Source organism: Aspergillus campestris (genome assembly GCF_002847485.1).
Source record: "Aspergillus campestris IBT 28561 chromosome Unknown P168scaffold_16, whole genome shotgun sequence".
NCBI lineage: Eukaryota > Fungi > Ascomycota > Eurotiomycetes > Eurotiales > Aspergillaceae > Aspergillus > Aspergillus campestris.
The window spans coordinates 511,068-535,491 of NW_020194351.1; the positions used below are offsets into that span (position 1 = coordinate 511,068).

Below are 24,424 nucleotides of genomic sequence, written 5' to 3' on the forward strand. Positions count from 1 at the left end.
CCATACCCAGTTGATCATTGGCAGTTAAACAGACATACACAACTCTTCCCAACTTAGTCGATAAAGTCCAAATATTTACTCCCACTAGTTTTGTTCCGGTCTGTAGAAGGCCTAAGGTTAAATTCCAGCAATTCCACATATAGAAAAAAGATCTCACACATGACTCATATACATTTCATTATTTAATCTATCATAAGGTTAACAACTGATGTGCCTGGTTATAACATATGGTTGCTTGCTTCCTTCTCACGTCCGTTTGTCTGGGAAGAGCGGATTATGTGATTTTGGACACATTCAAGGCATTTAACAACTTCCATCCCTGTCTCAGTCACGCCTTCCATGGCACAACAGGAGCAAATTGTTCTTGGCCTCTTCGTTTGGAATCCACTGTCCATAATATCTTCCGGTCTACCAGAAGAATCAATGAACGGAAGAGACCCCTCTAAGATATGAACAGAGCCACCACAATCAAGCGAATCGCATTGTCGGACACAGATATAGCATGCTCGTTGGCCACATAGGCCACAATCGGTGTACGCATTGAGAGCTTCTCTCGTCGTCGGCTTTCTGTGGCATATGTGACAGGGTCGGAGGGATGAGGCAGCGGTGCAGGAGTTATGTAGCTGAGGATAGGAAACCAAGGTCTTCGGAGACACTGGGGGCGAGGATATATCGGAGGAAGAGATGCAGATATTCGGTGGCAAATACTTTGCTTGTGTCATGCTGGTTTGATGCGGTTGATACATGTCGTTGGGTCGGGTTTGTATGTAAGGTTGTTGAAGGAGACGGCGTTTCCTCGAAAGACATGATTGACGGGTTTGGAATCCTTCATTGTCCTTGGGTTGGTCTCGATATCCGATGCCATAGGGAGAATTGAGATTATGGGTCGAGGGGAAAAGTCTTGTGCTATAGGAATTGGCCAGTCAGTTCTTGTCCCAAGTCTTATGAGGTGTGGCTTGCTCTGCATTCCCTTCCCAAGCCTGTTCTCTCTCTTTTCCGATTTGTTTGATAAGTCCTTGCCTATCTAGAGAGGGCCATTATGAAATGCTTGGGGAATGGAGATAGCTCAAGTTGCCTGCATTGGCGATTGATCGTTGACTTACGAGTCAGCCGGACTGATGAGATCGGTTTGATTCCTCTTCCGCTTCTTGAAACTTGAAGGCGACATATGATGTTCGGCCATGACGCCTGGCATCATGGGTTGAAAGGGAGCCGCTGTTGGGTTCTCTGATGTTGAGTTCACTCAGAGGTAAGAGTGGATCAAGGGAGGAAACAAGTGGATGAAAACAAGAGTGTATAACAAAGAAAAGCTGACATCGACCCAGAGAAGAGCAGGACGATAGATAACAAGAGGTGGGTCCGGTGTTCGAAGAGGATCCTCCGGGAGCGAGGTTGCTGTTATGACTGGACTCCAAAGTAGTCATTGGTGGCCTGGAAGATTCAGGAACAGGCTCTCCACTCCATAATACGGGTTCAAGAAGTTGCGCTAGGAACACTATACCTGAAAGTTGGTAAGCTTTGCGATTACAAGTGTTAACAAATAAGTAACTGATAATAGTTAGTTAACAGCATAATTGTTCACCAAAGATGATCTGTTTGTTTATTGTCATAGTATTATACATAAACTGATTTAATCCCTTCGCCCAGGCTGACGTAACATTAATGCATTCCATGAACACCCTCAAGTTGGCTCAAGTCGAGCATACTATCATTGACCTCCGATAGTAACTTCCAAGCTAGTGTACTAACCTAGTAAGTATGGACCTTCTCCCATGTCTTGATCTTTGATCAATAGCGCCAACCGCTATCCGGAACAATACAGGCCACGGACACTGCAGGCCCAGGGTCTACTGTGGTACATTACGTGAAATACTCAAGCTATCTAAATACGGACCATAGTACGGAGTGGAGGTATGGTGTACTCCGTACCATTGACGAGATCTTCCACGGAGTCTGAGCATACTATACGATTAGTGACTTCTTGGCAACCGGGCTATATGTCCCTTACTGTGGATCCATTGCCCCCCGTGAGGAGATGGAGATGCGCTTCTCCGTAGTCCGTACACCACCTGATAATACACTACTTTCCGCGCGAAGCTCTCGGACTTCCTGGGATTACTCTTATCTCCTGAAACCCGCGGCCAAGCGGGAAGACATTCAATTGGCAATGGAGAACAACATCTCGGAGCTAGTCGAAAGACTCGGGAGCGATGAAGATGCAGTACGAAAAATGGCAGTTTTCAAACTGCAAAGCAGCATCGGGGATCCTTCATTTGCGGATATCTTCATCGCGGAAGGGGGATTGACCAGACTCCGTTATCTGACCTTGCATGCCAGTGGTAATACTCTAGCATATAGTCTAACAAGTTTCGCCAGGTTGCTCGAAGTCGATAAGGGTTGGGAATTTGTAGACCAAGAAGTGGTTGAAAGGGTATGTATTCAGATCAATGCGCGACTTTCCAAACCCGGTCTTTATCAGCCCCCTTCTATAACCAGCTACTTACGAATATATTCGCCGCTCTCTTTAGATTGTCGAGCTTATAGTAACCCACCCATTGGTGAATATCCTGCGCGGCGCAATGTCCATCCTAGTCTCTGTCGTATCCCACCCTTATACCAACGGTAGCAATGCGCCGGAAAAGGGAATCTTTGGGTTTCGAGCCTTGAAACCCGCGATAGCCATATACCCACAATTCCTGGAGATGCTTGTCAGCCGACTCTCCTCTGCGGATCATGCGCTCTGTGCCAATGCGCTTCAGTTGATCAATTCCCTTATGCGCGACTCGATCACAAACGATTCGGAATCAGAATGGCCCAGATTCATTCAGAAATTACAGGATTTGGGTGTGATTCGAGCTGTCTATTGTCTCATGCAAGGAACCGCGCTGCAGGACCACGCGCATCCCCTCATCGAGTTCCAATCACTTACAAAAGTTCTTCTGAGAAAGTGGCGAGAGATTCGTCTGGATCTAGAAAAACCAGAGCATAGGAGGGCGTTAAAAGGGATACATCTCGCAAGCCAACAAGAAAGAAACTCTGGGAAAACATCCGCCGGTAGCCCCAGCGAGGTGCGGCGGTCAAAGAAACACAATTCCGACAAATGGAGGCGACTTGGATTCGCGACCGAGAGTCCAGTGGCACAGTTCGAAGACATGGGTTTCCTAGGGATGATGGACCTGGCGGACTACGCCAGAAGCCATCAAGATGAATATCAAAGGATTCTCTTAGAGCAGTCAACCAAGCCAATGCAACAGCGTTGTCCCATCGCCCGCGCCTCCTTATCCGTCACATCGATCTTATACGAACATTTTGAAGTCGACAAGTCTGAAATGGAAGATGCGAAGAGTTATTTGATCCTAGAGTCTAGGTCCGGTTTAGACAAGGTGTTCAAACCTCTATTATTGCACTGGACCCGGCTACACGTTGCGGGACTCTATGCCTTTTTCCGCTTGTGGAAAGCTACCGGGGCGGAGTTGGAAGATTACGAGAAGATTGTTGAACTAGTTCGCATTCTTGTGGAGTCTGTGGTTGGAGGTGCACCGCGAACGAAAGACGTTCAAGACGTGGAGGAAGAATTAGCCAACTTCGAATACAGCCGACTTCGCGAGCTCCAGATGGAATTACTAGAGCTCACATATGAGGATGTCTGGGGTCAACATCTACGGCAAGTGCGCGATGAGTTGCATCACGAGGCGCTCCATTTCATCAAGGAACAGAGGGTTCGCTGCTTATTACAAGGCGCTTGGTTCCGCAATGATGGCCCACTGAAGTCAGAGTTGACCTCATCTCGGGATCCCGGTTGGAAATTCGTCCAACTTTCACATAATCGAAGAGTTCTACACTTCGGAGATTTCGACGCAATAGACAAGAGAAGTCCGGAACTTGATGCTTTACCAGAAAAACGTGAGTATAATCCTACCCCGTCCCTTTTTGGCCTACTCTTAGAGCTAATTATTTCTCTAGTTGAGTTGTCAAATGTTTCCTCGGTAGTCTCCAATGTCTCATCATCGCCGGATGACTCTTCGTCAACTGCCAAGAGTGTATCTTGCCCTGTGTCTTCCACTAAAATCACAATCCATGGCTTTCAGTCTACCTCCTCTACCAACGAACCTTCAAAAGGCGGCGGCCATACTCGCACGAATAGCAAGACGACCCAGGGAGAGGGTGTCCTTCTGAGCCTTTGCCCAGAGACTCCTAGCGTCGCCTCCGAGTGGCTCGACGGCTTGCTCATGTTGCTAAATCAGCAGCCCATCACCTCAGAAACGAATGACATGATCGACTTGGTCGGAAATTACGGTCTCAAAATCCGCTTATTGAACGTTCGATACGACGACGCAATATTTGCAAGCGATGCACCCAGCGTACCCTCTCGGGATGGCCTCAACGAGGATTATTACTATGATGTCTTTGGCGGTGCGTAGGGGTGTGATTCTTTTTGCGCGCTATGGTTTACTCAACTTATGCTTAATCTTCTTCACTTTCTTGATTAACACTTATATTTATTTTCTGTCCGCCTGTGGGGCGGTGCCTTCGAATAATCCCAAGCGCTTACCAAAAGCCCTCGTGAGAGTCTGTCGAACAACTGCAATACAGCCATTTGGCTACTTCTTCATATATCTTGACTTGCATTCTCTGTGTATTTAAAATAAACATATTAGACGTGCACGGGTATCAACATATGCTCATAATTTCATACATGCTACATAGGCATACTCTTGTCTATGAGAACTGATCTGCTAGCAATGAAACTGGTTCGAGGGATTCTAGCATCAACTATAGAATACAGATTGACAAGGACATTTATATAGAAGCCTCCCAAGAGGACAAGTTCAATACACTGTAGGTAAAATTCATATCATTGTAAGCGAAGTATGAACTAGAGAAGGTATATACATGTGTAAAAGATACCATACCTACTATACACAATCTTTCAGTCCGTACTATGGTGTAGTAGTACTCCGTAAATACCTCGGATTGAAGTTCTCGAATATTACTAATACATATTAGTACGAACCTCACCACCATCGAATTGATGTACCAACTGCAGGTGACTTCCATCTTGAAGCTCAATTTACAATGGCTTCTGTCCTCATGCAATGAATTCTCTCAATCTTACCGAAGGACCGCCAAGATGACAATTCGTCCCCCGAAAAGGCAACGGAAATCAAGCGTCAAAGCGGTGGACGCTGACTCTGGAGAACGGGTTGATCAAGAACGTTTACGCTTCCCAAATGGACAAGACACGAACAATCAAGGCAAAGGAAAGAGAAGTCGGCGAGAAGAAAACCCTCAACCCGAATGCGAACGGGTTTCAACAAAACCATGTCCTCCATCAAGCGATTCGTCAATTTGTACCTCCTTCCGCACGTCTTCCGAGCCCGCATATTCCAAGCGGCAACATTCGCCGCAGAAAGTCGAAACACCATGCAATCTGAGTATAGACCCAGAGAGGGGTGGTGATGAAAATGACATGATTGAAGATGATTACGACTCCTTTGACGAACTATTTACGCAACATTTCTTGGATGACCCTGTCACGATTCAAAAGCCTTCGGAGGTTCAAACAAGGTCTCAAGTTCCACATCGGCCAGCCTCTTCCAAACAAAAACACAAAAATCCTCCCAATTCAACAAAAAGATTCATTATCACGCCGGACTCTATTTCTCAGAATCAAGATACAAGCACGAGTTCTTTGGAAAGTGAGCAACTGCCATGGGCGCAGCAGTATCCACCTCTCAGCCTAGATGAATTGGCAGTTCATAGTAAGAAGGTATCCACTGTACAAAATTGGCTATATAGCGCTTTCGCTGGAAATAACAACAATGTATGTTTTATGTTACTCCTAGCTCGCCTCATCGTGTTCTGGCGTTTCCTCCATTCTACTCTGCTTTGCTAATATCTAATATAGAGACTCCTTGTTCTTCGAGGCCCAGCAGGAAGCGGCAAAACAACCACTGTGTCTTTGTTGTCCGATAAGTTGGAATTCGAGGTCGTCGAGTGGAAGAACCCCCCAGCTTCCGAGTTTTCCAAAAAGGGATATGTATCTTTTGCTACTCAGTTTGATGAATTCCTCCAACGAGGTAATCAGTACCAAGAACTCGATTTGGATGGAGCTAGGCCTTCGATTTGGCGCCAAAGTGACTCTAACTCCCGACACGATTCTTTAACGCCTACAAATCCTGTCAGAAAGCGGGATACACAACGTGTAATTCTCATTGAAGAATTTCCTACAACATTCTTTCGAGAAGTTTCCAGTCTGACTGCTTTCAGGCGGGCTCTGCAACAATACCTTGCCATGCCGGTATCACTAGTCCCAAGACATGGTTCTTTTGGTATAAACAACACACCGGCTCTTCCTCCTATAATCATCATCGTTTCCGAAAACGACCTCAACTCCGGATATTCAACCGCAGAAAGCTTAACCGCCCATCGATTACTTGGACCACAAATTCTTAACCATCCTAGTACAACTCTCCTTGATTTCAACAAGGTTGCACCAACATTCATGAACAAGGCTTTGCAGTTGGTTCTCGAAAAAGACGCCCGCTTTTCCAAACGGGAGAAAACGCCGGGACCCGCTGTCCTTCAGGATATCTCTAAAACGGGGGATATTCGGAGTGCGATTGCCTCTCTAGAGTTTCTATGCCTCAGATGCAGCAATGGGGTGCATTGGACAAGGCCTGCGACTAAGAAGAAAACGCGAATTCCAAAAGACGTATCTCTAACCTCTTCAGAAAGGGACATTTTAGCACTAATTTCTCAGAGAGAAACAAGTTTAGGCATCTTCCACGCAGTCGGGAAAGTTGTGTATAACAAACGGGAAGATCCGAGCCTTACAGACAGTCCCAAACCGCCCACCCCCCCGGCCTACATGCTTCATCACGAAAGGCCAAAGATCTCCCAGGTATCTGTCAACGATCTTATAGACGAGGCAGGGACAGATGCCCAAACATTTATCAGTACCCTGCATGAAAATTACGTTTTATCTTGCAACGGTCCGTCTTTCACGGACTACCTTGACGGGTGCATGGAGGCGTTGTCGGACAGCGATCTGTTGTCGGTCGGTCGTAGGGGCTCTCGGAAACCTCACGTTTCTAATTTCGCTGGCACGAATGCAAACGTGGGGGTCGATGCTCTACGACAGAATGAGATTAGCTACCAGGTTGCCGCACGGGGTATACTGTTCGCCCTACCTTACCCAGTCAAAAGGCAGTTATCAACTAGGGTTGGTACAGTGAAAAGAGATCCTCATAGGATGTTTTTCTCGCCTGCATTGCGGTGTGCGCGTTCTGCCGAGGAAACTCAAAGCTTCGTAGATATGTGGGCAAACAAACTACTCAACAGATCCGTTGAACCAACTCGAAGCCCTGGTCTCAGGAACAGATCTGCGTCGGATAAGGCTCAAACGGACCGGGAATCCGCGGTATGCAACCGCGGTGATATGCAGGATTTTGCTACCACCATGATCGCTCGTAACGAATTGTTGCTCGACCAGCTGCCATATATGGCTAAGATTTGTGTCGACAAGACAGAACAGAGAGGTCTGAAGGAATTAACCAGTTTTAGCGAAAGGGAACCCCAGGGGCATGCTTTATCTGGGGTCTCTCACAGCGATAGCAATGCTCCGCCGGAAGAATCACTCAGCTACGGCGTCTCGCGGCCTCCAAAAGCAGCATATTCTAACCACCAAAATAATCGTGGGAATTCCAAACCTGAGACGCTTGAGGATGATAACCTCATCTTGAGTGATGATGATATTGTGGATGATTGATTGCCTCTTGCGCGCCCTGGTCGGCCCTTCATGGTGTTGACGGTGTATTATCCGGATTTCCCATGGTCCGTCCCACTTCGGAGTTTAGATGGTTTTCACAGAGTGAAGCAATTCATTAGTTGCATAAGGGTTGCGTTGGTGTATTGGATATTCTTTGCGCATTTGACATTTATATCACAATACATGTATAATCTCAACAAGGTTCTAAAGAAATCCCTCATGGTAGAAACACCTCGTAATTGAAAGGTATACAAACTACTCCGTGCATATATATATCTTCCAGATATCCGAAGAGTTGATGTATTTATGCTATTTCTCATACCATCTCATATGAGTTTATTGCATCTAGTGCTTGAGATACATAGTCTCTCAGACCACTTACATTTTGTATGGTATTTGGTATATTGGATTGTGATTCAATTGACAGATCTGAAGCTTTGTAAGCCCAGGTCAGATTTCGAGTGATTGATAACGAGCGATTGATCAGTACACTAATCAAGCTAAATCGGGCCAGCCAAACCAAAACAAACCACATGGCCCTTGCAGGTTGGCGCCAGTGAACTCACTCCGCCGAGTAATTATTCTGGCCATCGCGTTCATTCATATATTGAATATTTCACTGTCGTTACTTTGTTATATTGTCTCTGATACCCGCACTGGGTTGATTGTCCAGCTGGGTTTCTTCTAGCAGAGTCGACGGTCCCAAGATACGTGATGTCATCTGTGACCTCTTCAGGTACACAGAAAATGTCTGGTGGAATTGATATTGGTCCTTCAAACCCCAGAAACCGCGGATCAAAGTCTGATGATCGCCGTGCTTATAATGATGTGCGCCCATGTGAAGAACCAACGGAGAAGGCACAAAAACCGTGCTCTGAACAGCCTGGAAATGAGCATGGTCATGGAGACACAGAGCTACATAAAACAACATCATCTGAAATTACAAATGCAGTGATACAAACTATTCTCTCCAGTTGGAAAACTGTGATTATCATGGTCTCATTAATATTTGGTGGTTGCTGTGCTAATGTGAGTGTATTTTCTCACTTAAGCATGACTCTGTACTGACGGGTGAAATAGGTTTTTACACTAGAGACTATTATCAAGTGAGTCAAGTTGCAATATCCGATAATGCCAGATGAAAGGCTGGGGCTATTGTATTCAAGGAACTTACTGACTCTTTTAAACTAGGGATCGGCCACGCGCAGGTTAGATCTGATCCTCCATAGACGCCTTCTATTCTTGCTAACTTCATAATATCACAGGCCCTCTAATAACATTTGCGCAGTTCTTACTGACTGCGCTGTTTACATTTCCAAGCTTTTTATCTTTTTCAGCAGGACCCCGGGCATTGTTTTTCAAAAAGAACATCATCCCATTAAGCTCGTGGTTTGCGTATACCGCGTTCTTTGTGACCATTAACATGCTGAATAATTGGGCTTTTGCCTATAAGATTTCTGTCCCACTCCACATCATCTTAAGATCCGGTGGTCCAGTAGCTTCTATGATTGTCGGACGTCTCTTCAGCTCCAGGAAGTACTCCCAAGGCCAAATTGTGGGCGTGGCAATGCTCACACTGGGTGTAGCTATGGCTGCATTGGCCGATGCCCAGTCCAAGGGTCAAATTACCAATACCGATCAGAAAGATGACTCTTCTTTTGCCAGAGCTGTCACTGGATTTAGCATTCTTGTTTTGGCAATGGTGCTTTCTTCGTTCCAGGGAATATACGCTGATAAGCTGTATGCGACTTACGGCAGAGAGCATTGGAAAGAAGCTCTGTTCTACTCCCATACGCTTTCTTTGCCGCTTTTCCTAGGCGCCTACTCGAATCTTTCCTCTGAATGGAACTCGCTCTTTCTATCCCCGCCATTGCTTTCTCGAAATGCAGAACTCGGGCTCTCCGATGGCCTGTTTTCCGACGCCACCACGAAAACGTGTGCACAGCCGGTCCTCTCATATCTCAACCATGCCGCGTTGCGCCTCTTCGAAGTGCTCCGAAACAATGACAGCATCCAGTCAATTCTGGTCTCTACCCCTGCGCAAGTGGTCTTCCTGATCCTCAATGCACTGACCCAATACCTGTGTATCCGTGGAGTGCATCTGCTCTCTGCCAAATCGTCCTCCTTGACAGTGACAATAGTCCTGAACATCCGAAAACTTGTGTCTCTTCTATTATCCATCTATCTGTTTGGCAATGATCTTACGTCTGGGGTGTCGATTGGGGCAATTTTTGTTTTCGTGGGTGGTGCGTTATATGGCCTTGCGGGTACACGACCAAGGAAAGCTCTCAAGAAAGAATGAGCGTTATAACACTGCGTTCCACAGATGGCGTTTTCATTATTGTCAGTGGGGGTTTTTTTTTTCCATCGGTGCTCACTTGAACATTGTATGCTATATTATGTTTGGTTGGATATAGAGTAAAGCATCAGACACGTTGTAAATATCCCCATTCATATAGGCATACTTCACTCTATGAATAGTGGCAACCTGGGGAATCAAAAGTCCATTGGCCGTTGGATCGGCATGAGTTTAGCATCGTGGATTTCTTAGTCTGATATATACAGGATGGTTTTGCTGCTGAGACATAAAAATGGAATTAAGATAATTCTGAAAGGAAATATAAGTACAAACATATCCCTCTTCTTCCAAGTTCAAGATCTATACTTTAATGTACAGGAACAAGAACACATTTTCGAACTCCTTGTGTTAACCGGAGCGTCCAACCGCCCTGTAGCAAATGAACACAGCAAGAGCATCATATCTTACAAGACTTCGCCGACAATCTTCGCCGCCTCCTTGTAAGTTTCTAGGAGTCTCTCACACTTCTCCCTTTCTGCCTTGATGCCATCATCTTCGTACAGCAGTTCGGCGAAGAGATCTTCCTTATAAAGCTCACTTACAAGACGGTTCTGTACAACATCCTTACTGTGGTTGACAAGAAGGTGCATGATGGCCTTGGGAACTTGATCGGCGATAGTCTCCCTGACTATATCGAAATAGGAAGATATCAACCGCCGGATAAGCTCTGTCTCCAGCATTTCACGATCGGATACAGCCGGCTCTGGGTTCTCCTTTGGGTTGAAATTAGCCCAGTTCACTTCTAATAATAAGTCGAAAGGGTGTTGACTTACAAGGGAGGTAAGGTCGTTCCCATAGTCTGGTGGGTTGATGAACTCCTCCGGCGACAGCACGGGGGAGCGAATATCACCCCGTCGGATGCTTTGACTGACTGTGGGATCACTGGGGTGATTAAGCTGCCGGGCTTGGCTTGGAGGCTGGGGAGGCGGTCCAGAGGTCTGCACACCATCCTTGCCAAAGAAATAATTGAGGAACGAATCGCGAGTGGTATTGGTAGCCCCGAATGCAGACTGCCCGACGGAGTGGGGACCGTTCAACGTTGCTGTAATTCCACTTTCTTGCCCCTTACCAATGTGGGGGGACATACTCCGGGCTCCCTTTGCGGACTGTCCTCGGAAAGGTATATTTTGCGCCTTTTGTTCGGACTGTTGATATTCACCCTCGTCCTCAGGGGAACCTGCTTGATTGCCATTGACACCGCCGATTTCTTTAAGGCGTCTTTTCTCGCGCTTTTTCCTGTCCTCTGCAAGCGCAGCCTTCCTTTCCTGGTCCTGCTTGTTCTGAATGATAGAAGACATCGCTGCTGCTGCCCCAAGGAAATTAGGGTGGTTAGTATTTATATATGCTCTTTGAATTGAGATCAATGACTCGACGTATGTTGAGCAAGGGCCCAAACGCTCACGGAGAAGGTCTGACACCACTTCGATGAGTTTCCCTTGAAGACGAGGGAAACGCAAAAGTTCTTGAGATCCACAGGTATGGCATATTTTGATGAGCTCTTCATACACAAGTTCAACGCATCTCTGACTAGGAGACTCCAACATCTTGATCTGGGGTTTCACGAGTAAATCGAAAGCCAGCTCTGGAACGAATAAACTTGGACGGGGCCCGGTCGAGTTTCGGATAGCAGTTCTGATATCGCCCACGGAGAGATTGAAAGTCGGGTCAATTGTTTCCAAGGAGTTGCCGAAGACTGAATTGAAGATGTAGTAGATTCTGGCCCCTCCACATAATTCTTTCGTAGAAATCTCGGATGAGGTTCCGTCAATCGAAGATATGAAAGAAGAAGCGAAACGCGTCATCAGCTGCAATATGAGGGACCCGCGGTGCTCCTTCCCACTGAATTGCTTATTACCGTAGCTGGCCAGTTCTTGTTGTGTTTGGCCCATGAGGGTATTAAGACGCGCTTTGATGTCCGGCAGGCGATCTCGAATGTGGGACATTAAAGTGGAATTCAGGGTCTTTGCCAGAAAGTGGGTTCCACAGCGAGTCGCCATGTTTCGATAAGCAGGATGGTGTCGGAAGAAGTCAACTTCTGCTTGCAGGGCATCCGACAACGACTTTCCAGACTGGATGTCTTGCTGGGAGCGGTTGACAACCCCGATAAATCCCAGCTTCAATGGATAAACACGCCCAGACAGGATGTCCATCGCATTCGTGCCGTGATCCATGAGGTCCAACTTCGTCAGGACACCGATTGTCCTTCGCCCCATGGCATCCACTTGTCGAGCGAGTTTCAGCGCTTCTGAGTTCACAAGATCGACGTTCGCCGGAGAGACCGCAAGGATAATGCTGTTGGGTTTTGCGATATACTCTAGAATCAGAGCGCGCGTTTGCTTTTCTATATCTGACGGTTGATCTCCGATCGGAACTTTAGTTAGACCAGGGAGGTCAACCATCGTGAGGTTCAACACATGAGGCGAAAATATCTTGAGGTTTATAGGCTGTCTGTTGATGCCCTTGTTGCTTCCGGCTATTCTTGCCGTTTCAGCTTCGATCTCCTGCTTTACTTGAGCAAAATCTTCGAATTTCCGGCCAGGGAGATGGTGGAATTCTGCCCATTCATGCTGTCCTGCCACACTGGCAGCCGTGTGCGGGATATGGATATCATGTCCTTCGGGTTTGTCCTCACGCTCACTAGGAACGTTTATGAGCTGCAGAATTAAAGGTCGCCTTGTGACAATGCCGCTTCCTCGTGGAAGGAAGTCTCGACCGACAATATTCTCAAGTACCGACGACTTGCCCGATGACTGCGAGCCAACTACAACCTAGAAAAGTCAAGTTAGTTCTAACTGTATCCTTTCAATTACGTATAGACAAAAGAACAACTCACAATCTGCGGGAGATCAAGGGAGTCATTCCCAATTGTATTGAAGACTAAGTCTTGTAACTTGTTGACGGTCACGAGCAAATCTTCACTAAGAGCAGCCATATTTTTCTGCGTTGTCTTGCTTGTTTATATTCTTTTTTCGTCCCACTCCCACACTCCTTTATGTTGTTCTGGCTACTTTGGTTAAGTTAGCTTTATAAAGGCAAATATAGTTTTCTAGACTGGCCGCTGCCTTGCCGAGGACAAAAGGGATTGACGAAAAGCGCGATGGTAACGAACATGTAACAGGAAATTCCAACAACAGAAGCGACGCTGTCAAATTTAGTGAATATTGAAGTGGAGAGTATGCCCTCGATCGTTCATTTGTTCGGCTATGTTGCTCAGACGTGCCAGAATGGAACACATGCTTCCTCCGTTTAGAGATTGAAGAAACCCGAGTTACGATCTACAGTCACGTGAGTACGGGGTTGGTGATGATGTAAGCCTTGGCGCTTGTCATCGAGCTTTAAGTGTATTCCCGGTCTCCAACCGTTCCAGGCTGGGAACCTTCGATACAGAGAGTTTCCCCGGTTCCCCGGTTTTCGCTCTTGTCTCATCAACATCCTCTCTGCTATGCCTCCCTCATCACAACCACCGCAGAGATCCCACTTCATCGACTCAAGAATTACAGACGCTGCTTCATGAGAGATGGATATAGACGTGTACTGACCGGCATCTGGGATGTCACCTCGGGAGAATCAAATCCTGAACTCAATTCCAAACTACTACGCTCACCAACCCAGCTAGTACACATCATTCCGTTCAGTCTCGGGTGTGATTCAGACGATACTACTCCGTAATAAAGCGTCGCACTGATATTGTTACCTACGAAGCTCAAAAGTGTCAAATTACCTTTTGTAGCCGAGTGATAATTCTTGCAGCATAAGCTATGGCAGCCTCATCCAACGTATGACGACAAACCGTGATTGTCAAAACAGAGGAAAGGAATATTACTCAGAAGTGGGCAACTATTCATGCCATGTTCCCTGGACTGTATCAGATTGCTCGCCTTGAACCCGACGACATAAACGTCCCAAAAAATGCGAGGACTATGTTTTCGCCATTGCTTAAACACTCTTGTCGACACAATTTGCTTGCATTCAACGGTTGATGTGAACAGGAGACTGGATATTTGAAATATTTTCAAGATTCCAAGAGTCACCACTATCAAACCGTTTGCCAGCGGCTGATCAAGATGGTAGAGGATTGATTCGGTTTTCCACATCTTCAAATGCAATCCTCCACACCCACGCTGTGCTAGCGATGATCCTCCACGCATCCGGAAAAGGGGAACAGATTGACAAAATCATAAAGGATGAGAAGCAGCTGCGTTGTATGGCTGCCATGAGCACTGACATACTGCAACTATATATTGCACCTGAATTATCTGTGCAATCATCGATCAGTGTGGAGAGTGAGACATGCAATCGGCCAACAAATGAGCTGACCTGCAGAGCTTTTCCCTACATATTGTTTTTTGACTCTTCGTGTTTTCTTGCAACTATTCGCAATTTCTTCATAGTTCTAAGAATCTTAAATTCATTGAGATTTTGACCCTTTTCATTGGTACTTCCGCAGTTACCACAAAGAAATTGTCCTAATCCGTTATAACTACTTTCTGATTGTAATCAAATCATATTACTAGTTAAGCTGAGCAAGACCAGAGCATAGAATTTTCCTAATCTTACGAGACTAAATCATGACCTTGTTCAGCTAGAGCCCCAGTTCTAGATCACACCCACAATGCTAATGTGTCAAAAATCTTTTTCAAATTGATGACTAAAAACTACCTGTGAGGAACTTGACACTACTCAACATGCTGCTACTGCACATAGTTCGAGGGGAAAAGGCCCCTCTTGTGGTTGTATTCACCAAACCACCAGTCCTTATCCGGGAATTCCTGGAAAGAGTCAGACATGCTATTTATATGGAAGGCATCGGCCACAGAAAACAAAGTGGGAGGGAAATGGTTAATGTGAGGGTAACAACGTACGATATTCGTTATCTCAGCTCCTTCTGGGAAACTGAGTTCATTGTCTTCCGCTGCTTCGTAGTCATATAGGGCAATAGCGGTATGCTCCTTACTCGGAGACTCAGCTGTGGGAACTGGTGTTTCGGCCGGGGGGGCTGGGCTAGTTGCTTCATGTTTCGAAACGTCTGCGTCCGATGGATGGGCGTAGTGCTCGTTGTCGTCAACAGGCTCGACATAGTTACTCGGAAACAGGCCTTTCTCGCCGCGGGAGTTTGTGCCCAGCCACCAATCCTTGTCGACCATCTCGATATCTGTAACAAACTCACCCTCTCGAAGCTCGATCTCATTGTCTTCTGCTTTTTCATAGTCATATTGAACCAGAGCCTTGATTCCACTTTCTTGAGGATGGCCCGCGGCAAAAGCACTAGTAGGCGGTTGCTCAGCCTCATGAAGATCAGGTTTCGAGTCATCCAGAGTGGGTGTGCTTTGAGTATCGATGGCGTGAGAAGGCGCACTTTGCTCCGCGTGCGTATCCGAGCGTTCTTGTCCGACGGGGATTGCAATACGGATCGGAGAAGTCTCACGCGCCGGTGGGCTGGGCGGAGCTGGCGATTCAGGCCTCACTTCTGCCGGGTATTCAGCCTCTGTCTGTACGGGTCCTGTCTGAACGCCAGGGAGAGATGCAGTACGGCCTGTTTCTGGACTGCCGGTCGCTTTTTCGAAGGTCGCGTCGTGGGTAGCCTGACCACGAAGTGTATCGGTGTTGGGCGCAGTCGGATCTTGTGATCCTGGAGCCTCTGAAGTAGAATCATCGGCCTGATGGAAATCGGCAGGGCCAGTAGACTTGGCTGCCTCAGTGGTCTGCACAGGCGCCCAGCTTTTACCGCTATATGAGCTCTTCCACCCCGCTGCGCCACTCTCCTGAGACTGTACTGAGGGTTCTGTGGGGTTAGGCGACGAAGAGCCGGGATGCGACTCCTGCTCTCTGGCTTTTCTTTCCGCCCATAGTTGTGCCGGTGTCTTTCCTCCTTGGTTAGCAAAAGTACGACTTGCACCGCCGATTGCTGCCGTGGAAGAAGTTGGGGTCGACGAAGGTTCACTAGGGAGGGGTGGCTTCGTGCCGGGAAATTGAGGGCTTGATCCAAATTTTTTGGCGACTTTCGGCTTCGGCAGGCTCGTCAGACGTTCCGAATGGTCATGGATTGAAGACACCCCAGATGATTTAACGGGTGCATCAGTCGAGACCACAGGCTTCTCATTAGGAACTCCGGGGGATTGCGTTGGTTTCTGTGCCTTAGAACGGATAGCAGCAATGTCGACTTTGCCGACCGGTTCGTATGAGCCTCTGACGGGCTCCGGTCTATCATCTCTGGAACCACCAGCTTCAAGCGCTTGTCTCCTGATGGCAGCAATGTCGACCTTCCCAACAGGTTGATAACCTCCTTTAACGACATCACTGGAATCTTCAACAGGTCGAGCACTAGCATCCGGCGCCGGTGACCGCTCTGATCTGAGCTCCTGCATGTTCACCTTAGTCGGTTTGTATGCTGGCTGGACCTTCTCCAGCTGACTCCTCGTGACCGGGGGGGCATCGGCGCCCCATCCATCGTCGTCATTGGTTCGTTGTAATTTGCGCTCAGGGACAGTCGCGACAAATTTCGGTTCAAGGCCGCCGGTACGTGCAGGAGTGAAAACAGGCTTGGCTGGAGCCGTGGGGAGAGCAACAGGGGCCGGAGTCTGATCTGTTGCCGATGTGTACTTCGCCCCAGATGCATCTCCAACCTTCTGGATTATACCCTCGGGGGTCAGATCACCATCGGAGCGTGCCGTTATTTGAACGTGATAACCCTGGAGATTAGTGTACAGACATCAGCAAAATGGTCCCAATCGAAGTGCAAGGGGTGATCTCACATGTAAAAACTTCGATACAGCAGCAAGGTGACTCGTAAAGTACCCCTTCGTCCGCTCGGGTACCCCCTCCCCACACCATGCGATAAGAACATTCTTGGGTAGCCCAGAATTTGGGTCTATGACCTTCACAAATGCAAATTGGACTTTACCCTCAGAGAACTCATCCACAAGATCCGCAAGTTCGCCCTCTTTGATACAATTTGTCAGCATCGGCATTTGGTACTCTGTTCTGTAGGCGTCGTTTTGGGGATTGACAACTGATGGGAACAATGCGAGTTTATGGACTGACCTCCTGTGCTTTGAACCTTGAGAACACTTTCTTTGTTGCCGGCATCTCGTTGAAATGCATTTACGAGAGGTGTCGAGACAGAAAACACCGCCCATTGTCCATGGGTAGGGGAGCCTCCAGCTTTAGGGGCCGCGTTGACCACATTCTGATAGCTCTTCGATATGGAAGGACCATTGGATGACAAATTGATGGTTGCCATTGTCCGGGTTCAGATTTCCAAATGTTCCTTTTCTTATGAATAACTTGGAAAAGCCTTGCCGATTAATGGGAAGTTTGTGTTTGGGGAAATGGAGGTATGAGGTAAGGAAGCCTGTTTGTGGCGCTCGTCTCCTTAAATCAAGTAGACAGGTGTCCGGATGGAGCACAACTCGGACCTTATGGCGAACAAATGAGATAAATATCTCTGCTGCGTGGAAGTTTCTAAGAAAAAAGATTCCTCGAGGAGATACTAGATCTGTCTGAGGTTGGTACTTCTGAAAGATGGACAATTGTATAGGAGCTGGGTTACTGGTACGTCACAATCCGTGTGTCGGAATCCGGAACAATAGGTGCTCCTTACCTCTAAATAGCATGAGGCGGCTCCTATCCCCTACTCTCCAGCGCTAGGGGAAAGGGTGCTACCTGACCACCTCTTAGCAGTAAGTACTTGTAAGTACTCAGTACAGGTGGGACTTGTTTTCCACAGCGGGTCTCAGGATAAGCCTGTTACTCTGTACGTACAATAAAAAAAATAACAACTAGGTGGCAGTGGTAAGTAAGGTAATATTACATGTTACACGCTGGTAAGTCTGAAGGTCCCGCATTGAGCCCCGCATGAGATCAACTAGTTAGTGGGCGGTGGCAGAATTCCTTGTCCCGTGACGAATCTCGACTCTGAGACACCGTCAGTTGGAACTGGAACAAGGGTACTCTGTGGTGAACACTTGGGATTTCGATTGAAAACAAGAGAAGAAGTAAAAAGGACTGGGGTATTGACTTCTATAACCACTCACTGAATTGCACGTGCAATACGGGCTCGGTCATAAGATGTCTTTTGCGCAAGCCGATTTAGAGCCCAAACCCGGACCCGATATCGTCAATGCACCTCCAACCCTATCGGAGAATGAGTATTCTCCGGGAGTCCATTACACAGATATGGACGCGCAAAGGATGATGTCCAATGATGATGATATGATAGATCCAGCAACACCCAGAGATTCTGAGCCTGCTTCCGAAGCGGATTCCCTTAAGGACGTTCTACCAAGGGATATGCAGCAGAAAACACCAACCTACGATTATGCGTATGAGAAGTCCATGAGCCATACTGAAGCTAAACTCTTCTATCGGCATCATCAACTGATGTCGAGAGGGCCTGAAGGTGACCGATCTCCAAGCAATGCAACCAAAAATCATCAATCTACTTCAAATATTGTTAGTACGCCAAGTGATGCAGGATTCGCAAATGAAGTCAAAGACGACGGAAACCGAAGAGCTAGCAACACTACACCAAGTAGCATCACAGGCCAACCACTGATTAGCGAAAATGTCACTGTACCAATAATCCAACCTGGCAGTATTGGCTCCTCCCATGAGGCGCCTCTGAAAACTTTCGACAGTCATGGGGATGACTCTGAAGCTGGCAGTGGGGATGAAGATGCTTCTAAAGCACATTTTCCAGCTGACCAACTAGGCAATCACCAAGGAGCAGCGCAGGTTGCAGCCGATGGAAATCCGGTTGCTTCTGAGTTGAACGTCATCTGCCGCAAATTGTGGGGGTTGCTTGATCGACGATCAAAGTACATCGGGTTATCACTTCAGGGCCCCGAAGACAACCCAAAGGATAATCTCGCATGGAAAATCTATCCACCTCCCCCGGAACCGGCATGGGACGGGGGTAAAGAACCCGGGAAAACGAATGACTATCAGCCTACGGAGCAGAAACAGAGGAAAATGGGACAAAACATTGGTGAAGACTTCGACATGGCAGAGTGCTTCCCTCTTCCGACTGAGTCTAGCTGGGTTTACAAGCTAGATCACAATAGTGTGTACCAAGTGTATGAGAACAACGATGCTGCTGGCCGCAATCGACCAGTCGTCCCAATACCATCTTTGCGGGATTTCTACATGGACCTTGATGCAGTAATCGACATCTCCACCGACGGTCCCGCAAAAAGCTTTGCATTTAAACGGCTTTCGTATTTGGAGGGCAAGTTCCAACTGCACACCTTGCTAAATGAGTACCAGGAGATGGCAGACAGCAAGAAAGTCCCTCACAGAGACTTCTACAATGTTCGCAAAGTTGACACTCACGTTCATCATTCAGCATGCATGAACCAAAAACATTTGCTTCGATTCATAAAAAGCAAGATGAAGAAGTCTCCAGATGAGGTGGTGTTGTTCAGGGATGGGAAACATCTAACCCTGAAGGAGGTTTTTGAAAGTATTAACCTGACGGCTTATGACCTGAGTATTGATACTCTTGACATGCATGTATGTCTACAAACATTTTCCAACTGCCTTCGCCCCAGCTAATTCCGATAACAGGCACACACGGATTCATTCCATCGGTTCGACAAGTTTAACCTCAAATATAACCCTGTCGGAGAATCTCGACTGCGTGAGATATTTCTGAAAACTGACAATTATATCAAAGGACGCTATTTGGCGGAGATTACCAAGGAAGTCATGTCAGACTTAGAGTCTAGCAAGTATCAAATGGTAGAATGGCGCATTTCTATATACGGCAGGTCCATTGAAGAATGGGACAAACTTGCCGCCTGGGTTGTGGATAATAAGTTGTTCTCGCCTAATGTTCGTTGGTTAATCCAAGTGCCTCGGCTTTATGACGTTTATAAGTCGAGTGGCATGATGGAAAATTACGAGCAGGTAATCACAAATGTTTTCAAGCCACTATTCGAGGTCACCGAGAACCCGTCGAGTCATCCGAAACTTCACATTTTCCTGCAACGCGTTGTTGGATTTGACAGTGTCGACGACGAGAGCAAAGCAGAGCGACGACTGTACAGGAAGTACCCCATCCCTAAAGAATGGAATACGAAACAAAATCCGCCATACACCTATTGGCTCTACTTCATGTTCGCAAATATCGCGTCCCTCAATATATGGCGCAAGCAACGTGGATTCAATACGTTCGTTCTACGGCCACATTGCGGTGAAGCAGGAGACCCTGACCACCTCGCAGTTGGGTTTCTCTGTTGTCATAGTATCAGCCACGGGATCCTTCTCAGGAAGGTTCCTTTGTTGCAGTATCTTTACTATCTTGACCAAATTGGAGTTGCCATGTCACCATTGAGTAACAATGCGCTCTTCCTAACTTATGACAAGAACCCATGTGCAAGCTTCTTCAGGAGGGGCCTGAACATATCTTTATCCACTGATGATCCATTGCAATTCGCATTCACCAAAGAACCGTTGATCGAAGAGTACTCAGTTGCTGCCCAGATCTACAAGTTCAGTGCTGTGGATATGTGTGAGCTCGCGAAGCATTCTGTTGAACAGAGTGGATTTGAACTTCCTTTGAAAAAGAGGTGGCTTGGTTCAAACTGTCACCTTCCAGGTGTTGCAGGAAATAATGTTGCAAAAAGCAATGTCCCTGACATTCGAGAAGAATTCCGTCACGAAACACTACTCCAAGAGTTGAAACTGTAAGAATCTTCACACCCCACCCATTATACACCGGCATTTAAGACTACCCTCACCATGGGCGTCCAAAACAGGGGGGAAGAAGACAATGGATTTCCCAAATTATACAAGTTCCCCATCGGGGTTAAAAGGCGGCAGCTAATTGAGTTTTAGGATCGGCCGGTATTACACTCGCATGTCCGGCGAAATTACCACCCCAGCAAAACAACAGAGTATAGACAACGAGGTCAAGTTTACACCTTCATCCCCGACCTCACATAAGGGCACCGATGTAAATCACGGTTGGTTTCCCACATTCCTCTGCGAGATCATTCAATAACCCACAACAGCTGTGTCCAAGGGGGCCAATCAAGTGGTAGATTACCCACCGAACTCTCCTGAGCCCAAAGTGATGCCTTCCACCGGGCCGAAAGTGCAAGGCAAAGCGGGAGAATGTGGCATAAGTCCTAGTTCAAATCCTCTCCCCCCGAGTGCTTTGCTTGGAGAATTTGCTCCTTCGATCAGCGGTACTAGTTCTGTGGGTGCAACTGTAGCCAGACCCGATGATCTTCCGGAACAAACGATCTTTCCTGGAATCGTCCATGAAAGGGCCCAGAGGACCAATATTCCAACGCAGAATTCAGCTGAGAATGATCAAGAGCATGGAATATCTGACCATGGCGAAATGCCGGGTGATGTCTCGTGAATCTCCACCAGGGTGGAATTCTGAATGTTGACAAGGGTCAAAATCAGAGCAGGCGAAAAACATCCAATAGCGAATGGTGATTGTTTCTTACCAGCCATTGCTCTCTTACGGACTATGTGAACAGGACAGATATAAGTGCCTACTCAATGAGATTTAATTGCCTCTGATAACCAACCATATACTGGATGATGTCCCATATGATTAGCACTCTTTGCGTTGAAATTTTCATCTTTGATCGTGGAAAAAAGGCCAGCAAGTCAGCACCCAAGTGGTTTATCTCAAGGGCATGCATGCATGGAATAAAAGTCTCCAAGTTACTTTTCGAGGCCACGGGAACAAACAAACCACAGCAGTTGCTTGAATGCCAAATACATGGTGACTAACACCAAGGTTTTTATAATTACCTGATGATTTTGCAGAATATCTTATTCTATTATTGGTTTAACTTTATTAAATATGTTATAACATCAAGCTTTCCCTTCGCTCCTGCACGCCCCAAGTACCGCGGTTGTTACTGTTGTTAGCCATCCTGGATTGTTGCCTAGCCCATTCATTTATATATAGGCGTAGTGCTATCCAACGTATACAAGCTCGCGTTCCTGGCTCCGTATCATCCGGAGTACTTTGAGCCACCCCGACATAGCCATTCGCGTCCGTATTCAGATCATCCTGCCGGAGTTCTGCCAAGCAGATCCCGGAAACTTCACCGAGCTCATGATCATAATAACGAGCGACACAGGGATATCCTAATGATAAGTAATTATAAATCTGAGTAACAAACTCATCATTACATTCGTAATTGGGGCCTTCGTGCCAATTAAGCCCCCGTTCCACATCATCAACAACCTCGGCTTCGCCAGGGCCGCTGGCCGGATGTCGGGACTCATCTCTGGTTGATGAATCTTCATCCGACAGTGACCATGACCCTTTAGCAACGTCGTGGTGGCTTAAACAGCCTGGTAGAAAAGAGTCATGAAGATCGTGTTTCTGCTGCTCAGCCTTACACGTCCCCATCCAAAGACCCTTGTCGGCACTGCTGTCCTTGGGACAAGAGTCCATACACCAAAGTCCACAGTCGTTGCTTGATTTTACTCGGGACAGGTGACCACCTCTAGGTGGCCTATTACTTTCATATAATGTCGACTCGGGCGACACGCTCCGGGGGAAAACAAGATCGTTTCCTAGCATTGGCGGAATTATGATGTGTTTTACTTCCGTGGTCTCGCAACTTCGTTGGTCTATGTTTGGAGCTGATGCTCGATCAGCTTCAGTAGACTCAGCAGTGGCAGGTACAAGGCGGGAGCCCTTGGTTCCGGTCATGACACGTTCTCTTGTTTGGGCTTCTTCTTCGTGGGGGCGTAAGTCGTCAATTTCCCACTGGAGATCCGCAGATGATGCATGTCTGTATTCGCTTGACCAAGCCGGTTTTACCAAACGACAATCCGAATCATTGTCAGGCAGCCCCCCTTCTTTGCCGATAGCAAAGTCATCTACAGCTTGGTAAACTTGTTCATGGGGGAAGGCCGCCAGAGTTTGGCCATTGATATGGCTATCTGCAGAGGAAGCAGCCAGAGAGATGGGACAACCCGAGAATTGTCGACAATCATGGCGTGTTCGGTCGTGCGCTGGGTGCCCGAGGGAGTGGGAAGGCGTTGGAACCAGGAATCCCGAGTCACCAGAGTCCGTAATGCAACTGGACGAGGTTTCGGGCAACCCAGAGACACAAAATGACTGTTTTCTGTCACAATGGCGCCCGGCTGTTTGAGCATTTAGCGAGTACTCGATATGGGAAGCATTCGACTGCTCCTTGCGAGGTGACTGTTTCGCAGACTCCATGAGCTGAGGTGAAGGTTCACTCGTGCGAAATTCCATAGGATTATTGATTATCACCGGATGGAGAGTGCGCGCTCTTGAACCAATTTGAGGTTGATCTTCATTTGGGACCGAATTTCTCTGCTCTTCATGCTTATCTGTTGCGGGGTATGTCGATTTAGACTGGCTTTTCCCGGTATGTTGTACGGGTGTCTTCGAATCCAGCGTGGAGTATACTGTATCCTGGCTGTTCGATAAAAAGGGTTTTCTGTCGTTATTGGGGCATGTTTCAATTCTCGGTGCATTTGGTTTTGACTGCGTGTCAACGGAGCCGCAAGAAGATATCTCCAATAGCTCGGGTATGATTTTGCTGGAAGTTCTCGATATTACTGTGTCGGTTGCGTCAGGCATCTTATTCAGATCACGATGAGGAAATGGGTGTGTGCAACATAATAGTAGCAAGTACCCCCCGACTAATAGACAACATTCAGAAACATCAAGCGTCTTTTCAATCAGGTGATTGTCGTTTTCAAGACTTGGGCATTTGAGGAACACACTACACAGTGGGTACTTCTGATCCAATTCTGGGTACATAGGGGTCGATGTCCCAGTGTCCAGAACCAATCATATGGAAGCGAACTGTCAATGCATAATATCCGCCCAGTTACCTTAAATATCCAGGATATCGCCACCTTGGGTACCTATGTACGGCCTTAACTTTAGACATAACACGTTGTACCTACAAATCTGAGTGGACAGGTAGCAAGTGTCAGCCAGGTATCGATCCGAAAGATCCTATCTCTTCTGGTTTACATCGAAAGTTCAATGGAATCGTGATGATCGCATAGCGGTGTGTGGTACTTGGTGGACATCGCTAAATCCTCCAAGCTGGCCGCATTCGGGGGCCCGAACGCAGTCCGCCCTCTGGTCCCGGCCGGATGGAGGCTGCATGTCCCGCGCCACGGCCGAAGCCTCCCCCGTCCGCTCAGAACGCCACACTGACATTTGATGGACTCGTACCTGCTACGTACGTAAGTAATGAAGGATGAGCAGGTATGATCTGGACACATTACATGATGGTAAAGTAGACACAGGTCTTGAAACGTCCTAGGGG

At 47.3% G+C, this 24,424-nt stretch overlaps 8 protein-coding genes across 8 annotated transcripts; 4 read left to right on the forward strand and 4 right to left on the reverse strand.

Annotated features, from left to right (window-relative positions):
• Positions 1 to 161: 161 nt before the first annotated feature.
• On the reverse strand, positions 162 to 1,419 carry P168DRAFT_293767 (uncharacterized protein). Its single transcript, XM_024837874.1, has 2 exons — positions 1,104 to 1,419; positions 162 to 906 (listed from the first exon to the last, which is right to left on the reverse strand). Exons 1-2 carry the CDS (start codon positions 1,196 to 1,198, stop codon positions 219 to 221), a joined length of 783 nt encoding a protein of 260 aa, XP_024688784.1. The 5' UTR covers positions 1,199 to 1,419; the 3' UTR covers positions 162 to 218.
• Positions 1,420 to 2,167: 748 nt separating this feature from the next.
• P168DRAFT_244531 (ELMO/CED-12 family protein) lies at positions 2,168 to 4,421 on the forward strand (the record flags this gene model as incomplete). Its single annotated transcript, XM_024833935.1, has 3 exons — positions 2,168 to 2,431; positions 2,529 to 3,903; positions 3,964 to 4,421. 3 exons carry the CDS (start codon positions 2,168 to 2,170, stop codon positions 4,419 to 4,421), a joined length of 2,097 nt encoding a protein of 698 aa, XP_024688785.1.
• Positions 4,422 to 5,470: 1,049 nt separating this feature from the next.
• Positions 5,471 to 7,771, forward strand: P168DRAFT_300309 (putative cell cycle checkpoint protein Rad17; the record flags this gene model as incomplete). The annotated part of the gene is made up of 2 exons (XM_024838412.1): positions 5,471 to 5,824; positions 5,909 to 7,771. 2 exons carry the CDS (start codon positions 5,471 to 5,473, stop codon positions 7,769 to 7,771), a joined length of 2,217 nt encoding a protein of 738 aa, XP_024688786.1.
• A 512-nt stretch (positions 7,772 to 8,283) lies between these two features.
• On the forward strand, positions 8,284 to 10,356 carry P168DRAFT_313640 (putative UPD-GlcNAc transporter (Mnn2-2)). The gene is made up of 4 exons (XM_024839691.1): positions 8,284 to 8,800; positions 8,852 to 8,877; positions 8,963 to 8,979; positions 9,037 to 10,356. The coding sequence occupies exons 1-4, from the start codon at positions 8,486 to 8,488 to the stop codon at positions 10,071 to 10,073; spliced, it is 1,395 nt and encodes a 464-aa protein (XP_024688787.1). The 5' UTR covers positions 8,284 to 8,485; the 3' UTR covers positions 10,074 to 10,356.
• P168DRAFT_330706 (dynamin-related GTPase DNM1) lies at positions 10,349 to 13,332 on the reverse strand. Its single transcript, XM_024841618.1, has 3 exons — positions 12,964 to 13,332; positions 10,904 to 12,898; positions 10,349 to 10,843 (listed from the first exon to the last, which is right to left on the reverse strand). The coding sequence occupies exons 1-3, from the start codon at positions 13,060 to 13,062 to the stop codon at positions 10,535 to 10,537; spliced, it is 2,403 nt and encodes an 800-aa protein (XP_024688788.1). The 5' UTR covers positions 13,063 to 13,332; the 3' UTR covers positions 10,349 to 10,534.
• A 1,412-nt stretch (positions 13,333 to 14,744) lies between these two features.
• On the reverse strand, positions 14,745 to 17,837 carry P168DRAFT_307807 (putative actin binding protein). The gene is made up of 5 exons (XM_024839140.1): positions 17,734 to 17,837; positions 17,172 to 17,675; positions 16,883 to 17,070; positions 14,993 to 16,819; positions 14,745 to 14,899 (listed from the first exon to the last, which is right to left on the reverse strand). The coding sequence occupies exons 2-5, from the start codon at positions 17,368 to 17,370 to the stop codon at positions 14,822 to 14,824; spliced, it is 2,292 nt and encodes a 763-aa protein (XP_024688789.1). The 5' UTR covers positions 17,371 to 17,675; positions 17,734 to 17,837; the 3' UTR covers positions 14,745 to 14,821.
• A 259-nt stretch (positions 17,838 to 18,096) lies between these two features.
• Positions 18,097 to 21,925, forward strand: P168DRAFT_276660 (AMP deaminase). The gene is made up of 4 exons (XM_024835577.1): positions 18,097 to 19,640; positions 19,695 to 20,815; positions 20,961 to 21,094; positions 21,143 to 21,925. The coding sequence occupies exons 1-4, from the start codon at positions 18,198 to 18,200 to the stop codon at positions 21,496 to 21,498; spliced, it is 3,054 nt and encodes a 1,017-aa protein (XP_024688790.1). The 5' UTR covers positions 18,097 to 18,197; the 3' UTR covers positions 21,499 to 21,925.
• A 32-nt stretch (positions 21,926 to 21,957) lies between these two features.
• Positions 21,958 to 23,721, reverse strand: P168DRAFT_285704 (uncharacterized protein; the record flags this gene model as incomplete). The annotated part of the gene is made up of 1 exon (XM_024836230.1): positions 21,958 to 23,721. The coding sequence occupies one exon, from the start codon at positions 23,719 to 23,721 to the stop codon at positions 21,958 to 21,960; it is 1,764 nt and encodes a 587-aa protein (XP_024688791.1).
• Positions 23,722 to 24,424: the final 703 nt, after the last annotated feature.

Bases quoted from the DNA above. Each gene is read 5' to 3' on its own strand.
- P168DRAFT_313640 (XM_024839691.1), top strand. From the start codon at position 8,486: ATGTCATCTGTGACCTCTTCAGGTACACAGAAAATGTCTGGTGGAATT. The intron at 8,801-8,851 runs GTGAGTGTATTT...CGGGTGAAATAG, and splicing joins TTGGTGGTTGCTGTGCTAAT to GTTTTTACACTAGAGACTAT.
- P168DRAFT_276660 (XM_024835577.1), top strand. From the start codon at position 18,198: ATGTCTTTTGCGCAAGCCGATTTAGAGCCCAAACCCGGACCCGATATC. The intron at 19,641-19,694 runs GTATGTCTACAA...TTCCGATAACAG, and splicing joins TTGATACTCTTGACATGCAT to GCACACACGGATTCATTCCA. The intron at 20,816-20,960 runs GTAAGAATCTTC...CAGCTAATTGAG, and splicing joins CTACTCCAAGAGTTGAAACT to TTTTAGGATCGGCCGGTATT.
- P168DRAFT_330706 (XM_024841618.1), bottom strand. From the start codon at position 13,062: ATGGCTGCTCTTAGTGAAGATTTGCTCGTGACCGTCAACAAGTTACAA. The intron at 12,899-12,963 runs GTGAGTTGTTCT...TGACTTTTCTAG, and splicing joins CCCTTGATCTCCCGCAGATT to GTTGTAGTTGGCTCGCAGTC. The intron at 10,844-10,903 runs GTAAGTCAACAC...TTCAACCCAAAG, and splicing joins GGAACGACCTTACCTCCCTT to GAGAACCCAGAGCCGGCTGT.
- P168DRAFT_293767 (XM_024837874.1), bottom strand. From the start codon at position 1,198: ATGATGCCAGGCGTCATGGCCGAACATCATATGTCGCCTTCAAGTTTC. The intron at 907-1,103 runs GTAAGTCAACGA...CAATTCCTATAG, and splicing joins CTCATCAGTCCGGCTGACTC to CACAAGACTTTTCCCCTCGA.
- P168DRAFT_307807 (XM_024839140.1), bottom strand. From the start codon at position 17,370: ATGGCAACCATCAATTTGTCATCCAATGGTCCTTCCATATCGAAGAGC. The intron at 16,820-16,882 runs GTGAGATCACCC...ACTAATCTCCAG, and splicing joins CTGTATCGAAGTTTTTACAT to GGTTATCACGTTCAAATAAC. The intron at 14,900-14,992 runs GTACGTTGTTAC...GACTCTTTCCAG, and splicing joins GAGCTGAGATAACGAATATC to GAATTCCCGGATAAGGACTG.